Genomic DNA, 17,516 nt, shown 5'->3' with positions numbered 1-17,516 from the left:
GCTCCGTCTCTGCGTGGTTGTGCCTGACACCTTAACACCTGGTGGGGATATCTTTTTGTCTGTTCCACAGCGGTTGGCAAACAAGTCCTTCTCTTTTTGCAGTCATCAAAACACTTGTGGCAGAGCGGGGAAAGCTAAAGATGCATGTAACGGATGTGGTCTTAATCTGAGCTTGCGCCAGATTCTGTGGCCCCAGTAAATTCCTTTGGCAACCCTCCCACATATGCAAAGCTTTTGAAAACAAAAGACTTGCCATCCTGTGTTGGTCATTATTATAACTTCAGTCGCTTTAACCTTTTCCTCAATAACTCAGTCTTTTGTTTTTTAAAAACCCCTCTAAAAATGAGTGTTGTCTCGGGAGCTCTTGCCTTTGCCCCGAAGACTAGTTCTTTGAAGCCAATTGAATGTAATTTCTACATTTCCCGACAGCCAATTCCTGCTTCTCTCTCCATGCGTGCACACCTTTGTGATGGCCCTTCTTCACTATGTGGGTCCTTAGTCTTCCTCTTTCTTATTAGAATTCAAAAATTATGGAGGATATACCACCACCACCACCTCCATCAGGCCAGCGGCCCTGGCAGCCTTTGGCCTTTCTGTGCACTTGTATGAGGCTATTTACTGGGCAGGCACATTTTGTCTGCATAGCTGCTGTCAGTTTGTGCCACACTGTAGGAAGGGTGATGGCTTGGTGGTAGAACATCTGCTCTGCCTGCAAAAGATCCCATGTTCAATCCCTGGCATCCTGGACAGCAGCTGCCAATCAGAACCGGATGAGCCGATGGTCTGACTAGGTTTGATGTAACTTCCTATGTGGTGAAGTTGCTATCATTTGGTTTCAGGGGCTCTGGTCTGCTGTTGTATCTGACTATGTCGACTACTGGCATTGGCATAAAATACATGGAACTTCTGATTTCCAGTGGGTGTAAAATACTGGATGTCTCAAACATGGTGGCTTAATTTTCCATGGCATTCTTCAGCTCTTCTTAGATCACCCAGTGTCTTGGCACAGGCATTTGGGTATCATTATGATAGGAGAGAAATGGAGTGTGGTCAGGCCCTTGTAGAAGGTGTTGAATTAAATTGCTTTTTTTCCAATATTACATAATTTTCTCTTTAATCATAATAATAACTTATTATTTATATGCCACCCATCTGTCTGGGTTGCCCCAGCCACTCTGAGCGGCTCCCAACAAAAAAACAGTAAAAGCACAATACAACACCACAAACTAAAAACTTCCCTGAGCAGGGCTGCCATCACATGTCTCTTAAAAATCACATAGCTGTTTATCTGTTTGACATCTGCTGGGAGGACGTTCCACAGGGTTGACACAACTACTGAAAATAGCCTCTACCTGGTTTTCTGAAACTTCACCTCTCTCAATGAGGGAACCACCAGGAGGCCCTCGGAGCTGGATCTTCAAGCAAGCCACCTCCGCCCCATCATCCTTCTGACTTTGCTAATGGTGGAGCATTGCCTCCCATAATGCTCTCTCTTACCACCCCGTAGCAGCTGCAGTGAGCAAGGGGTGGGGTCATTTGTGGCCCTTTCTGGCATCACCACACCAGTTTGGAAAGCCTGCCAACAACGTGCTTCGCATTTTGCCTGCCTGTGGCTGTCATGATGGCAGTGGCCGACCCCTCAAAGAAATGGTGCCCAGCAGCTGTTAGGACTAGGCACCCGCCCAGAATTGCCCTCTGTTGGGAGATTAGTATCCTAGCACCTGAAGGCAAAAAACAATGAAGCTGCCAGACATGCTAAACCAGTCTCCTCACCCTGCTCCTCATTAACAGAGGATACCAAGAGAACTTGATGACCATCCTGTGTGTTACCTTAAGAAACAAACCTCTGCACTTCTGCCCCTTTTTGTTTCCCATTACAAGATTTGCAGAATACACCCCTGTCTTTTGTTTTATAACAACTGCCTTCAGATCCTATGTGCAGTGGGTTTCCAAATCCAGTCCTACTGCTTTTGGCAGCTATTTTGCCCAAGTCCCTCTGGAAGCTATGGGCTGCGTGCCCATCTTGCCTTTAACAGCTGCCTGTCATGCACATTTTAAGGGTACGGGAGCCTTGGCTGATGTAAAGGTGAATAATCCCACCTGGCTCCTATTTAACACGCTTTAGGCCAAGGAACAATTATAAAATAAATTTCTAGAGGATTAACCATGTGTACCTGCAGTGCAAATGCAGCAAACAGTCATTTGGCATCAGATTTATTATGCCAAAAGCTTTCATGGGGTAGAGTCCACTTTATCCAATACATCTGGATCCACAAAAGCTTGTGCTACAATAAAATCTGTTCGTTTTAAAGGAACTGCAAGACACTGTTGCATGAAAGCCAAAGACACTCCAGTAATGCAAAACATTCCCTCTGAACAGCAGGGGAATTGCCAGGGCTTAATTAAAGCCGAAGATCAACCTTGGAATCTGAAAGCTATAAATCTCTGGTGTTGCGGAAGTTGGATCTGAGTCCGGCAGCAGCATTATGACAGGTACTCTGCATGTGCTCAGAAGCACTTTTTCCCAAATATTGTAGGGCTGCCACTGCCAGCTCCAATTTAGCTCAGCCTTTAAGGGTTCCAAAGCTGAACCAAAAATAATAGACACCATCTGCTTTGTGTGTATATATTAGGACTAATCTCTTCTTTGTTAAATATACACATAACATTTTGTTAATAATGACAAAGCGGAGGCTTAACACAAACAGGCCAGGCTCTTTCTACCCTCTTTCCATGTTCAGTCTCAGAGTGCTGCCAAGCACAAATTGTTTCAAGGCTGTTTTAATCCAAAGCAGTAGCTATAGCAGTTCCAGCAAAGGCACATTCCTGTAGCTCAGTGGTAAAGCATGTGCCTTGCATGAAGAAAGTCCCAGATTCTATCCTTGATCTCTCCAAGCAGAGCTGGGTGAAGCCACTGTCTGAAATCCTGGAAAGCCACCGCCTGTCAAGTGTGCTGAGCTGGCGCAAGAGACTGAGCTGGTGCCAACAGGTCTCCTTGCCAAGGGCGAGGGAACCCAGGTGCGCTTCTGCGTAGAGGGGCTCCTCTCCGAACGCAACAAGGCTGGCTTACACCACATTTTGACGCGGTTACATGACCGTCTAAAAAGCGGGAAGCGGGGGCACCCATAAGGCCACCAAGTCCAGAGTCCAGCATTACCTAACTCTGCCTCACCCCCCCGCCGCCCCCAACCTCGGGCGCGCACGAGAAGGGCGGGGAAGGGGCTGGCCGGCCCTTCCGCAGACGCGCACAGGCAGACGCGCGCCCACCCTCCCCGGCGGTGACGCACTTGGATCTGGGTAACTTTTTAGGCGAGTCGCCGGTCCGTCCCGAGCACTCGGTTCTCTCTTGGTCAGCGTGAAGCGATGGCAGGAAGAAGCGGTCGCCTCGCCGCCGTCCGGGGATTGATGGAGATGGGCTCCCGCCCGCGATGCTCGAAAGGAGCCGGGTAAGAGAGGGAGCTGATCGGAGAAGGGAGGTTTTGGAGATCAGGGGATCCGGCTTCTTCCCCGCCGTTTCTGCCTTCTCCCTTAAATGCTTGCGCCCGCCTTCGGCGCGACAAGCCTTGCCCAAAGACGCAAACTTTCTGCCCGGAAAGCTTTTGGGCTGCTGAGCCCAATTACAGAATCCTAGAAGCGACCCCGAGGGAATCTTTTGCCCAAAGTGGGGCTCTAAGCACAACCTTGAGATTAAGAGTCTCATGCTCTACTGACTGAACTATTTGAATAGTAGTTCTAATGTTAATAGCAATATTCGAGTATTTGTCTGTAGTTTCTTTAAAGACATGGATACTCTTCCTTTCCCTATCAAGAAGCTGCAGGTGGCTAACGGTGGAATTTAACCATTTAAAATATAAATTACGGCACAAAAAAATAAAATAGAAGTTAAACACTAAAAGCAGCAGCTGAAGTATATATGGCATGGAACAGACCTAATCGGGAATAAGCTGAACTGAACTCATTGGGGGTTACCTTCTGTGTATATAATACAGTATAGGTTCTAAGCATAGGTTTCAGCTGCTAAGGTCCCATTTAAGTGAATGGAGCTTACCATAACATTTTAGCAGAGATGTTTTAAAACGTTCCAACTATTATTCAATGAATAATAATTAAAGTGAATTATGTAATATCAATAAAAAATAGCACATTCTCCTTGATTGTGTTTATTATCAGCGATTAATTAATTAAAATAGGGTGCAATCCTGCCAAAATATAACATCCTGAATTCCCATGGATTGCAGTGGGAGAGTGACATTATAGTCAGTCACAACTGTCCCATTAAGAACAATAGGTTGTGCAGCCAGTTTAATTCAGAAGTAGCAAGTCCAAATGAGTTTAATGTCTTGTCCCGCTGCTGGAGGCACACTGGGAAGTGCCGCCCTGCCCTGCCCCTGACACCATACCTGTTGCTACCAGTGCCGCTTTTCCTCCTGCCCTGCTGCTGGCAGAGAAGTGGTGCCAACACATCAGCTCCAATTTTGGTCATTTCTGGCCAAAAACAGTGCTTCTGTACCAGTGGAGGAGTGAGTGGGGCAGGCGAGGTGCCCCTCAGGAGTTTGTGCTGCCTGAGACAGCCGTCTCTGGCTACCTAATGGCAGAGCCGGTTCCGTAGCTAAGCATGCCTGGGATTGCAGCCTTAACATGTTTCACTTAGGATGGCCTGTGCCCATATTAGAACGTGCCTTACTAATTAATAACAAAAGATCAGCAGGAGGAAAAACCTGAATGTAACTAGTTTGAGCATTTCCCACCTTCCCCTTCTAGGTACTTATAAGAAAGTGCTGATTTCTCAATAGTGGTAGCTTTCCATTTCCCCCTCTGGATGAGAAATGGACACTCCCTTCTCCTTACAGATTCCCTTATTTGGTGCTTGCTTTCCTCTTTCCATGCAGATTGCATTTGCCACCTTGCAGGCGCTTCAGCTCCAAAAGGGTTCTTGCCCCTTGTACCCTGAAGACCTGCTCCTCCCTGGCTTCAAGGTCAACCACCAAACAGCAGAGCCGGCCCTTCCTGAGTCTGGCAGCCCCCCTGCTTGGTGCCAAGCGGATGGAGTATGCAGAAGTGCGTCAGCTCCCGTGAGTATGCCGAAAGGAGGAGCGACACGCCCCCCAGCTTAGTTCTTTCTGAGAGTTGTAAAACTTTATCTGAGCTAAATTGCCAACATGGGTTTGCACAATGGAAATGATCCTACATTTTTAAAAATGTGTTTTATTTATTTTTCATGGTATACTATAGAACAGGCATGTCCAACTCCCAAGAGACTGTGATCTACTCCCACTATAAAAAACCTGGCAGTGATCTACCCATTGAATTGATCAAAGTTGAGCTTTTTTTTTTTGAGAGGAAGTTGTTGAACTCATTCCACTGGCATCATAAAAAAATACAGAAAAGAACCCAAAGGACATCTAGTCTGACCCCCCCGAGTGCAGGTTCTTCAGTGCTGGATGCTACTACAGTTCATTACCCTAGCTCAGTAGGAGAACATCTGTTTTGCATGCAGAAGGTTTCATGTTCAGTCCCCAGCATCTTCTGGTCAAGCTGGGAATGTGTCTGGCCTGAAATCTTGGCCAGTCAGTGTCAGCAATACTGAGCCAGATGAGCAAATTTTCTGACAGCATAAGGTAGCTTCCCTGACATATAACTATCCAGATTCTGTTTAAATATTTCCAGCAGAGGCAAACCCAGCTTCTCCTGCAGCAGCTTGTTCCACTGTCAAAACAGCTTTTACTGTTACGAAGTCAAAACCTGCCTCCTTGTCATTTTCACCCATTGTTCCTAGCCTTGCACTCTGCAGCAACACTTTTCTATTTGATGGGAGTTGTGCATTTTTGTTGTGTTTTTTGGGGGCACTACAATCGGACTTGTAGTTCAGCAGAGAGGATTGCATCCAGTGTTACTCCTTTGCAGAGTGGGACCCATTGAAATAGCTCTTCTCTGAGAACTACCATGCTTAGCTGACGCTACTGCCTCAGGCCTCTGCTTGCTGCACTCTGCACATGACTCAGAAACGCCCTCTTATTTTTTAGTTCACACATTCCAGAGATCAGAAACAGGTTCTGTGGTGATGCTTAGCTCGAGAAGAACAGTTCCCATATATATTAGAAGGTGTGTGTGTGTGTGTGTGTGTGTGTGTGAGAGAGAGAGAGAGAGAGAGAGAGAGAGAGAGAGAGAGAGAGAGAGAGAGAGAGAGAGAGAGAGAGAGAAGCAAGAAAGCCACGTTCCTTATACAGCCTTTGTGCTTTGCCACTTCCCCCCACCCCAGGCCGATCATTCTCACTCATTGCCTTTGCACCTCCTTCTCCTGCAGGTATTCCATTGAGCAGATCTACAATACAGTGGCAGATGTGGGCAGCTACCAGTTGTTTGTGCCCTGGTGCACCGGCTCCCGTGTCATTTCCCATCGCAACGGGTTCCTGCAGGCTGAACTAGAAGTGGGATTCCCTCCTGTGGTTCAGCGCTATGTCTCCGACATATCCTTGGTGCCTCTCCATCAGATCCGGGTAAGGAAGCATTGGAGGGGGGGGGGCTTATGCTTTGGGTGTTTCCTTAGATGACCTGCTGGCGAGGTTTCGTAAGCGCTTGTTTTGTCACAGGCCACTTTATAAACCAAGGGACTGAAATACAGTATATCCCCTCGCAGAAGCCACACTCACTCACCTGAAAGATTTTATCCCAGGATCCCAGTCATTTGTGCTTACCAGGGATGGGTGGGGGGAAGCCTTTAGCCATCCAGTTCTGCTGAACCACAACTACCATTCTCCCTGACCCTTAGCAGAAATCTGAGAAATGCTTACAATCTTCATTTCTTTCGGCTAAGGGCTCATCTGTGTCAAGTGGGGTTGTTTTAGTTGTCAAGGCTACCTGCTGTGAACTTTGAAAACTGTCAGTCTAAAAGCAAACAGAGTTATTCTTTCTTAGTAACTTGTGGCCCAGGATTATGATTTCCAAAATTTGCCGGGTGAGAGCTATTGCCATCATACCAGTTTTAATCTGGTTTCAGTTTTATGATGTAGCAGCTCCTTAACTCACTTCCCCTCTCTGGCACATGCCTCCCTTCACATGGCGATAAATAACACCCAGGGAGAAAAGATGTCAGTGGATACTGGAAGCTTCAAAAAGTTAATTCACCAGAGCAAAGAGTCCTGTTGCTCCCAACACAAGGTCTTTTGGAACTCGCTGCTGTGAGGGCCTGCAATGTTGAAACTATAGATGTGGAGATTTCTGTTATCTCCACCTGTGACCCCGGGATTGCAAATGAGTGTTTCAAGGAGAGGCAGACAGACCTAGCTGGGTTTGTGTTCTCATCAGAGGAGAGAGCCCTAGAGATGTATAGTGTTCTTAATTTTATTTACAGATATAGTGGTTGATTACAAAGAAAGCAAGGAGCATATACACTCCTAGAGAGCAGCAGATCCACTAACTCAAATCACATTTCCAGAAAGGGAGAGAGACGAGCACCCATTGTGCTTTCATCTCACAAGACTGCTTTCTCAGCTTCTGACTCTGGCTGTGTACACACCATACACTTAAAGCCCAAAGTGCATGGCTTCCTGCAAAGAATCCTGGGAACTGCAATTTGGTAAAAGTGTTGGGAATTGTAGCACAGTAGGCAAATTCCCAGGACTCATAGTGGTGCAGAAAGTGATTTAATTGTATGGTGTGCATGTGACCAGAGGTTCATTACAAACTGCAAAGCTGTGTTGTTTTTTAAAAATGTATACCCCCCCCCCCAAGCATGGGCACTGGCAGGATGGGAAAATGTGCCCCTCCAGAGATTGATGGACTCAACTCCCAACAGCTGTAGCCAGTATGTTCAATGAATGGGGCTAATGAGAGTTGTGGTGCAACAGCATCAGGATGACTATAGTTTCCACATTTTTTATATTAAGCTGAGAACTGAGGCTGCCCATGCTACCTCACTCCAGAATATAATTTATGTTTCTCTATCACTATCTGGAACAGATCCATCTGCAGAAACACAGTTTATCATTTGACCACATTCTTGTGCTACTGAATTCTGGACCCAGTATCAAATTCTGTGCTCGGGTTGAATCTTAGTAAACTGCATATAACTCTGGTTGTTTGAGAGGGCTTCTATGCTTGGAATTTCTGACCTAGCATCACTCTTTTTATAAGATTTCAAATTAGTGTAATTACTTCATACTAAAGCCATGGGTAAAGCTCATGCACTGCACTTTGGGTGTGCTGATCCCTGTGATTTCCCCAAATGTGGGAAACTCAGCCGCAGAGTTTGTCCCAATTCCTATCTGTCTAGGGTAAATGAAAACTTGCAACAGCGGGTTTGTTGAACCCATGACATTGCTTTTTGGGGTATTTGAACTGATTTCAAAACAGGTAGGTAGCCGTGTTGGTCTGCCGTAGTCGAAACAAAACAATTCCTTCCAGTAGCACCTTAGAGACCAACTAAGTTTGTTATTGGTATGAGCTTTCGTGTGCATGTACACTTCTTCAGATACTTGATTTCAAAACTGTGAGCACTAACCCTCTGCTGTTTTCTCTACCCTTCAGGTTGTGAGTAATGAGGGACAGTTGTTTCAGCATCTGGAAACACTGTGGCAGTTTGAACCAGGACGTCCAGGGCAGCTGGACAGCAGCTGCACGCTCAAGTTTTACGTAAGTGCCCTTTGTATGCCAGCTCCTAGCGGGGGTGTGACTTGCAAGGCCAATAGGATGTGCGCTAAGAGCTGCATGTTGGCAAAGTCCCGTTTCATCATAGGTTCAAAGATTACGCTGGAGGACTTATTGCAGCTTTGTCAATATGTGTCATTAATTGATTAGGTACTTCCACAGTTGCCTTTTTTATATAAAAAAGTATTGATTGCCTTTCATAAGCAGAGATGTGTCAGCTGCTAGGAGTCTTATTCAGCTACTTGTGCAACTTTCAGTATTTGGGCCTACACATTCACCCACGTATCTTCACAGCCACAAGAAGTAGAAAGCTGGTTAAAAACAACTCCTCCTCCTCTTGAAGTTTTCATAAATTTGAATTCTGATGCAGAAATGCAAAATACAGCCCTAAATTTGCAAAATCAATTTTCACTCATTTGCCACATAAATTGTCTCCAATGCCCAAGAGTGATGCTGCATTGGGGGAAATTAAAATAGCAGACCTAGCTGCCAATCGGAGCACTAGGCCAATTTCCCTCCTCCCAAGTAGACCCCAAGGCAGGTATTGGGCCCTGACAGCTGCCCAAGGTTGCCAGCTGTGACTGCTCACCTTGGCATAAGAATGCCGCCATACCCTGCAAGTGTTCCAGAAACAGGGCATCCCATTGTTTCTCGCAAGAGAACGGCAGCCATTTTGGATGCCACAATTTTTGCACGTTTTCACTCCAGCATTCCATCCTCAAGCGCTTTTTGGGGGGCCACATGTTTTGGGGCACCGTCCCCCAAAAAGCACTTTTTTCAGGGGAAAATAATGGCGTGAAATTGTGCAAGATCATGGCATCCAAAATGGCCACCATTCTCTCACAAGAAAATATGGGAGCATGGCATCTCTGAAGATTGTGTGCTGGATTTTGCTGTCAAGGTGTTGGAGGATATGTAATACTCCTCTTCTTCCCTCTCTTCTCAGTGTATTAATCGTTTTTATCTTCCTCCCAGGTCTCCTTTGAATTCAAGTCAGTTCTGCATTCCCAAATGGCTAACCTCTTCTTTGATGAGGTAGCCAAGCGGATGGTGTCAGCCTTTGAGCAACGGTTAAAGAAACTGTACAGTCCACAGGCTGCAGTCCAACCACACAAGGCAGTTTGCTGCACGTGACGAATAGCCTCATATTTACTGAAGTATGGGGCATCTTTCCTGGTCTACAGAAGAACATTCCTCTTTACCATCATGCCTGGATCTCTTTCTTTTTAAGGACATTGCTTTGTGTTTTTAATTTATATATCTATATATATTTATTAACACTATACCATGATTCTCCTATCTCACAGCAGTTGCATACAACAAAGCTGCCAACATAAATGCATATTCAGTGACAAGATAATATGGAAGGATATTGCTTTATTTATGCCTATTTAACTCGCAAAACCCTTGGAATACATTATTCCATTGATTATATTATTTTATTGAGAGTTTTATTCTAAGTTAATTTATTTTATATTTAATTCTGCTGGTCTTGAGTCCTTACCTCAAAGGAGACTCCTGGCAATGATTGACAAAAGCAAATGTATGGAATTTTGTGAAAAGAGAGAGAGAGAGAGAGAGAGAGGAAGAGGGAGGGAGGGAGGGAGGGAGGGAGGGAGGGAGGGAGAGATTTAATGGTGATTCTAAAAAATAATAATTCCACTGGTTTTTTTTTAAAAAAAACCCGTGCTGCTTTATTTATTTTATTTTAAATGCCAATAAAACTTGAATACTTACAATACTTCCCAAGCCCCAATTCTTCTTTTACTTTCTGAAAACCTTTTAGTACAACCACTGGAATGTTTTTTCATCCTAAGCCTTCCTGATACAACACAGGTTCTCCAAGGCTCTGTGAGGAACAGTTCTAGGATAGGTCAAAAGCTCCTGGGAAAAGCAAGCTTCTGGGAAGTGGGTCAAGGAGCAGCAGGGACGTGAGCTTTGCTTCCTGCATTAGCACACAGTGGGAACATACTGGAATGTGTGAGCTGACCAGGAAGCTGAGTAACCGTACAAAAATCTCGATGACAGAAGAGCTCTTGCCCTTTTCCTGTTTTCTTCCTCAGCCTTGATGCCCTTTGACTATCCTGTAAACACATGCAAGTTTGTTACTGCATTAAGAACTGGAAAAGAATACTGAGAATAAGAGAAGCACTTAAAATTTCTAATAAGTTGAAGAAACTCAAGTTCCATTGGAATCCCTTGCTCCAGGGGTGGGGAACCTTTGTCCCTCTAGATCAGGCACCCCCAAACTTAGGCCCTCCAGATGTTTTGGACTACAATTCCCATCTTCCCCGACCAGTGGTCCTGTTAGCTAGGGATCATGGGAGTTGTAGGCCAAAACATCTGGAGGGCCGCAGTTTGGGGATGCCTGCTCTAGATGTTGCTGAACAAATTTAATAAGCAATAATAAGACCTATAACTCCCATCAGGCCCAGTCAAGAGTGGCAATGGCCAGGGAGGATGGGAGTTACAGTTCAGCAACAGCTGGAGGGGTGAAGGTTCCCTACATCTGCCTTACTCCTAGGACTGAGAGAATATAAAGATGTCTGCAATGAGCATAGGAGGAATGACAGCTGGTAGGAACACAGAAGAAATGTCATGGTGCATTTGCAGCAGCGCAACTGGATGCCTTCATCTGCCCCAGCTGCAACAAAACAAGTCTCTCCCATATCGGTCTCTACAGCTATAACAGGCACTGTAACCTTCCAGCAGTTTGACTTCACTCCTAAAGACACACTCATTCTCCTGGGACAGCCAGATGCCAACAAGATGTCACTAAGCAGTTAAAACAAGTAGCTAGGATTGACTGCCAGAAAGCAGCCTGGCATGATGATATCTGACTGTCCCCTTCTGCACAGGTCTTTGTACCTGATGTGGCTGGAACACTGAATTGCTGACAGGGTTGGCTTCTTAAGCAACAGAGATGACGCCTAGAAAGCTGGCATTCCGCCGAGTGGCAGAACTGTTCTAAGGGCATCGAAGGCTGTGCCTTTGGACAGCAAGCCCTGTGGACTTTGATGCCAGCCAACCTCATTATGCTCATGCAAGCAAATTTAGCTATGGAACAAACCTAGACATTCCCTCTGTTTCTCAAATCTAGTGGTGAGTGCCAAGCATGATATAACTGAAATGGCACCACCCAAGAAGAGGGAGGTCACTGCATGCCTGGGTAGGAGTGGAATCTCAAAGGTATTCAGAATAAAGAAACAAAAATATTTAATTTCTATTTTCAAAAAAAGTTTAATTAAAAATAAAGAAATGGGGGTGGAGGGACAGAAAGCGGCAAATTCCCAGCCATTGAAACATACATGCTTGATTCGTCCAGTCGGTTTCTGTACTGTATATGAAACTCTATATATGAAGTTCTCCTTCCTTCAGCACAACTGTGGGTGGGAATGGAGATCAGCTTTCTGCACAAAATCTTCCTTGTGGGTGCCATCACAGTATGGAGGGTTCTTGGTGTATTTGCAGCCACAAAGCCAGGCCTCTTTTGCCTCCTCCAGTTTGAATCTCAGGGGAGAGATTTCCGGGGCACATCTATTATGGGACCCATCACAGAATGGCTGTTGTAGAAAAACAAAAGCAAGGTTTTTTTAAAAAAAAACACAAAACACCCCCTCCCCCTGCGCTCACACACATCACACTGCCAATGGAGTTTCCATTACAGTTTTGGTGTTGATGCATCAGAGTCCTAGCAAATCGGTTGGGACTGCGTAAATAAAACCAGCACCACTTTTTGAGTGGTACGTGGCGCTGTGGTCTAAACCATTGAGCCTCTTGGGCTTGCCGATCAGAAGGTCGGCAGTTCGAATCCCCATGATGGAGTGAGCTCCCGTTGCTCTGTCCCAGCTCCTGCCAACCTAGCAGTTCGAAAGCACGCCAGTGCAAGTAGATAAATAGGTACTGCTCTGGCAGGAAGATAAACAGCGTTTCCGTGCACTGCTCTGGTTTCACCAGAAGCGGCTTAGTCATGCTGGCCACATGACTCAGAAAAAACTGTGCGGACAAATGCCGGCTCCCTCGGCCTGTATAGCGAGATGAGCGCCGCAACCCCAGAGTCGTCTGCGACTGGACTTAACTATCAGGGGTCCTTTACCTTTACCTTTGGTTGGGCTGAGGCAAGGATTTCTGCAACCTCTCTGCTCTTGGAAACCATGATCCCATAGACGCAAGAACTGCAGCATTTTGTTTATTTATTTCACAAGATTTTTATACAGAGGGAAATCTGGAAGGACTACAGAGGGTTACCTGCTTTTGGCTGTGACCACAGGCACACCATGCATAATGCTTCCCTGCTGCTAAGTCCACCTGAAAGGGTTGTTTGGCTGCGATCACTGGCCGGACTGAAGATGCTGAAGCAGTTGAACGGATCCTAATCTGCAATGTGATCAGGGTGGGAGTGGTGGGAAAAAAATGAACATTATGAAAGGGCAGCAGGCTAGCTAGTGAACAGGCTTGCTGGAGTCAGCAGCTGACCACCAGCAAACTTCCCTGCAGCCTCATTTCCCAGGGCACAGGAGGAATTAAAGGCATTGTGGGGAGCTTCCTGGTTGCAGCCCAACAAGCCCTATCCTGGCATGCAGAAGATGACAGAAGCAGGAAGAAGCTCAAGCTCTCCCTGTATCTGGACCCCAATCGACTCCATGAGGTGGAGATGCACAAGTTTCGTTTCTGCACACAACATGCTGCAGAAAGCAGGACACACACTTGTCTCGTTTTTTGCTACAGCTCTTATAATGATCAGCTAGGAAGGTAATGGTTCAGTAAGCCTAATGGAAGAGTCGCCACCAGGTGGCAGTTCAGAGAAGGCCAAAGGCTACTGGTCATTTAGCAGAGCAGATGGCTTAATCCCAAGTGCATTTCGGTCATCTGGTTTTTGGTATATACAAGTCCACCTTCTGGCACACACAGGTTTCGACTGATCAACATATTTCCCGGGTCAAAATGACTAATGGAAATGTGATCAGGATGGGAGTGGGACTTCCTTGAGTCATAAGAATTATTTGATCAGCACTTTGGCCTTTCTGCTCCTGATGTGCCATTGTGAAGGCTGATCACTGTGGGAGTTTCTGTGGTTGATGGGTGAACACGAGAAGAGCCCTGCTGGGCCCTTCTAGTCCAGGATTCTGCTCTCATAGGGGCCAACCAGATGCCTATGGGAAGCCCAGAAGCAGCACAATAGTACAACAGGTATTCACAGGCATGTTGCCTTTGCCATTGAAGGTAGAAGATACCCATCATGATTAGCAGCCGCTGGCCTGGCTTGTAGCAAGGAGAGGACAGAACTTATCGGTTTGCGGGTTTCCTCTGCCCCCAACTCTATTATACAAATAATGTTATCTATACTCATATAAATAGTTTAATACTAGTCACGGCTTTTGTTTTATTTCATAAAATGTATACCCCACTTGATTGTAGAAAAAAATAAAAGTCTCAAAGCTGATGATAAAAAGACAATTTTGGTAAAAAAATTACAGCTCTACTTCAAAACATACAAAAGTTAAAATACTAAAATAGATTAAAATTAGTTCAACTTTCTAAGCAAAGAAGACAGTGAAAGTGCCTGCATGATCTCAACAGGAGGCAGGGAGCTCCAAAGTGTAGGTGCCACTACAGTAAACGACTTTATTCTTGCAAATGCGGAATGGGTCGAGCCAGCACATTTGGGGTAAGGTTTTTGCCCAAAGAAACTGTAGACTGCTAAGGGGTAGGCAATTCCCAGGATTCCCTGGTGAGGGGCATGAAAATCTGCTTAAAATCTCTGCCGCAAATATGCACATAAGCGTGATTCGTCCCACCCCCTTAACTCAGTTGCATCCATAATCAGGAGTACTAAAGGAGCGTGCTCTGCCTTCCCAATGTGAGCAGAGAGACTCAACCCGTGTCTCAACTGACCCGTGTCTCAACTGATGCATGTGCGAATTCGGAAGCAGAAGTTGCTTGGGCTACGGGCTCAATCGACCCCACGCCCAAAGGTCAAGGTGCAGTTGGCTTCAGCGGGGCTTTGACACCGAGCAAGTGTGAGATTTTACTTTCTTGGGTTCCATGATCACTGCAGATGGTGACAGCAGTCACGAAATTAAAACAAAATAAAAAAATTCCTTCAGTAGCACCTTAAAGACCAACTAAGTTTATATTTTGGTATGAGCTTTCGTGTGCATGCACACTTCTTCAGATACACTAGAAGTGTGCATGCACACGAAAGCTCATACCAAAATATAAACTTAGTTGGTCTTTAAGGTGCTACTGAAGGAATTTTTTTATTTTGCTTCGACTCAGACCAACACGGCTACCTACCTGTAACGAAATTAAAAGACGCTTGCTTCTTGGGAGCATAGCTGCCAAGTTTTCCCTTTTCTCGCGAGGAAGCCTATTCAGCTATGCTTGGGAGAAAAGCAATGACAAACCTAGACAGCATCTTAAAAAGCAGAGACATCACCTTGCCGACAAAGGTCCGTATAGTTAAAGCTATGGTTTTCCCAGTAGTGATGTATGGGAAGTGAGAGCTGGACCATAAAGAAGGCTGATCGCCGAAGAATTGATGCTTTTGAATTATGGTGCTGGAGGAGACTCTTGAGAGTCCCATGGACTGCAAAAAGGTCAAACCTATCCATTCTGAAGGAAATCAGCCCTGAGTACTCACTGGAAGATCCTGAAGCTGAGGCTCCAATACTTTGGCCACCTCATGAGAAGAGAAGACTCCCTGGAAAAGAAGACCCTGATGTTGGGAAAGATGGAGGGCACTAGGAGAAGGGGACGACAGAGGACGAGATAGCTGGACAGTGATCTCGAACATGAGTCTGACCAAACTGCGGGAGGCAGTGGAAGACAGGAGTGCCTGGTGTGCTCTGGTCCATGGGGTCACGAAGAGTCGGACACGACTAAACGACTAAACAACAACAACAAAGTGTGACTCGGCCTGCAGCCTCCACGGAATCGCCCTTTGGGTGCAAAAGCAACGCGCGTGCAAACGACGCCCAGACTCCACTGGCTCGGCGCGCTTGTGAAGCCTCCTGCCGACTCCCGCGGCTCTCGCGGCGGCGGCGCTCACCTGGGGGGAGGCGAGCCGGCGGAAGAAGGAGCCAGCCGCGCTCGAGAGGGCAGCGCCGGCTCCTCGCAGCGCAGGCATCTCTCGCAGCTGAGAGGCGCCAGCGGAACTCCGCCCCCGGGGAAGGGGTCACCTTCTCTTGCGGTCCCCCGCGCAAAGGCACCAGCCCCACCGGAAGCCTCAGGTGTTTCTGTTTCCGCCCCGCCGACAGCCCCTGTACCAGCGACGAAAGGTTCCTAGCTGGCTCTTGAGGGAGCTCGAAGCCCGGGGAGGAAGGGGACAGGCGGTTAACCTTTTGCCCTGAGGCTGCGCTTTGGAGAGAGAGACGGAGAGACAGACCCAAACCGCCGCCGAGCTCTTCGACCATTGCATTTGCTCAGGCGCCTTCCTTGCAGGGAGGAGTGCCGGTTGCTAAATAACACAAATAAAAGTAATGAATGGCCATATTTTGTGGGGGGTTTGTTAGCATCCAAATACAAACGTCAAGGGGTTAATTGCAAGAGCTGTAGAACCCCCAGTTCCAAATGAGAGGGCTGCCCCCCCAATTTCTGCACCCATAGGGTGTCCACACACGTCAGCATGCTCTGCGATGTACACGTATGGTGTCAGCACGCTGACATCATGCAACCCTGAGCCCCCTGCATCATGGAGGCAAGGCAGCGCATGTGTGTGCTGCTGTCTGCCTCAGAGTTAGTCTGGAGTCCTAGTAACAACTTACCAGTAAGTCCTGCCCACCTGCATTTTATATTTTATAATTGTATATTGTATAATCTGCAAGTTTGTGCAGCGCACAAAGTAAACGTTATATGTCCTTTAAACTTTAAAAAAGAGTTGTCTTGCATAGTTTTTATAGGAGGGGGAAAGAGAACTAATTAAAGGGTCCAACGACCCATGCCTGTCTTCCACAAATGGGAACTAGAGTTTAATTTCCAAATATTTAGCATCTATATGTGGCAAATACAAATGGAACTGCTGCCCTGACGTGGGGCCTCATGGTTTAAAAACGGGTAGGAAACGCTTCTCTCCCTTGTGGGGCAGCATGCTGTTTAGTGGGTGGAAGCAGGAGCAAAACTGAGGAGCCTCAAGGGAGAAGGTTCAGGTTTACCAGGAGCAAGTTTCTGGATTTTGCAAGAATTGGATACCAGGAATTAGGGGGAAAGCAAAACCCCTTTTACAACGCAAAAGGCCTAGCTATGCCACTGTGCCACAGGCAGCAGAATCCAAGGAATGCCTCCATGGGTGCCTCTCTCCCAGAGTGAGAATACTTCCGGTGAGATCTTATGAGAGCCTCACAAGACCTCATGGAGGCCTCCAAGGGCCTCTGCATGATTTTGAGGGGCTTTCGTGAGATCTCACCAGAAGCTGCAGTCACGTGACCCTGATAAGCAGGGCTTTGGCGGGAGCAACGGGGGGGGGGAGCAAAAGGCACACTGGACAGCACCTTCCCATTTTGCCTCGGGTGGCGAAAAGGGTTGGGCCGTCCCTGCCAAACAAGAGGCATTGTCAGAGTTTGAGAGTACTGTATATCCCAGCCAGGCAAGAGCACTCCAGGGAGGTTTGGGAGAAGGCAAGTGGGGAGAGAGAGCTGGGGGCCACAAAGAGACACCTGGAGGTCTGCATTTGTTCTCTGGGCTGGGCCTGAAGTTCCTCAACTCGGCTGAAAAGGGCTTCTGGGTGGTTTTACATTTTTTTACAAAATGTAAGGGCCCTTCTTCGGGATAAATACAAGTTTATCAAAATGAGAATGGGGCGGGGAGGCAGTGTTGGTAATCAGTCTTCCTTCGGAGCTCCTTGCTGCAGTTTCCACACTTTGCAGTGCATT

The 17,516-nt window shown here is 46.7% G+C and overlaps 2 protein-coding genes across 5 annotated transcripts; one reads left to right on the top strand and one right to left on the bottom strand.

Annotated features, from left to right (window-relative positions):
- Positions 1-2,991: 2,991 nt before the first annotated feature.
- On the top strand, positions 2,992-10,387 carry LOC118094459 (coenzyme Q-binding protein COQ10 homolog B, mitochondrial). Of its 2 annotated transcripts, XM_035134897.3 has the most exons (5): positions 2,992-3,446; positions 4,890-5,072; positions 6,305-6,497; positions 8,527-8,631; positions 9,622-10,387. In XM_035134897.3, exons 1-5 carry the CDS (start codon positions 3,364-3,366, stop codon positions 9,778-9,780), a joined length of 723 nt encoding a protein of 240 aa, XP_034990788.3. In that variant the 5' UTR covers positions 2,992-3,363; the 3' UTR covers positions 9,781-10,387. The 2 variants fall into 2 exon arrangements, with proteins under 2 accessions (XP_034990788.3, XP_034990787.3); XM_035134896.3 differs by lacking the exon at positions 9,622-10,387 and having other exon boundaries at positions 3,236-3,446; positions 8,527-8,933.
- Positions 10,313-15,789, bottom strand: CISD3 (CDGSH iron sulfur domain 3). Of its 3 annotated transcripts, XR_015946623.1 has the most exons (4): positions 15,698-15,789; positions 12,895-13,023; positions 11,955-12,209; positions 10,313-10,730 (listed from the first exon to the last, which is right to left on the bottom strand). XR_015946623.1 is itself a non-coding variant. In XM_035137178.3 (3 exons), the coding sequence occupies exons 1-3, from the start codon at positions 15,773-15,775 to the stop codon at positions 12,021-12,023; spliced, it is 396 nt and encodes a 131-aa protein (XP_034993069.1). In that variant the 5' UTR covers positions 15,776-15,789; the 3' UTR covers positions 11,867-12,020. The 3 variants fall into 3 exon arrangements, 2 of the variants coding, with proteins under 2 accessions (XP_034993069.1, XP_088511767.1); XM_035137178.3 differs by lacking the exon at positions 10,313-10,730 and having other exon boundaries at positions 11,867-12,209; XM_088655641.1 differs by lacking the exons at positions 10,313-10,730; positions 15,698-15,789 and adding an exon at positions 15,290-15,559 and having other exon boundaries at positions 11,867-12,209.
- Positions 15,790-17,516: the final 1,727 nt, after the last annotated feature.

The sequence above is a fragment of the Zootoca vivipara genome, chromosome 12 (assembly GCF_965207765.1).
Source record: "Zootoca vivipara chromosome 12, rZooViv2.hap1.1, whole genome shotgun sequence".
NCBI classification, from domain to species: Eukaryota; Metazoa; Chordata; class Lepidosauria; order Squamata; family Lacertidae; genus Zootoca; species Zootoca vivipara.
Note: the sequence above shows the minus strand (reverse complement) of the source record. Positions and strands in the feature narration are given on the sequence as shown.

Coding starts and splice junctions, on each gene's coding strand:
- LOC118094459 (XM_035134896.3), top strand. CDS start 3,364: ATGGCAGGAAGAAGCGGTCGCCTCGCCGCCGTCCGGGGATTGATGGAG. Junction 3,447..4,889: donor CGATGCTCGAAAGGAGCCGG/GTAAGAGAGGGA, acceptor CTTTCCATGCAG/ATTGCATTTGCCACCTTGCA. Junction 5,073..6,304: donor GCAGAAGTGCGTCAGCTCCC/GTGAGTATGCCG, acceptor CTTCTCCTGCAG/GTATTCCATTGAGCAGATCT.
- CISD3 (XM_088655641.1), bottom strand. CDS start 15,442: ATGTTCGAGATCACTGTCCAGCTATCTCGTCCTCTGTCGTCCCCTTCT. Junction 13,024..15,289: donor CTCAGCTTCAGGATCTTCCA/GTGAGTACTCAG, acceptor ATCACATTGCAG/ATTAGGATCCGTTCAACTGC. Junction 12,210..12,894: donor GTGGTCACAGCCAAAAGCAG/GTAACCCTCTGT, acceptor TTTCTACAACAG/CCATTCTGTGATGGGTCCCA.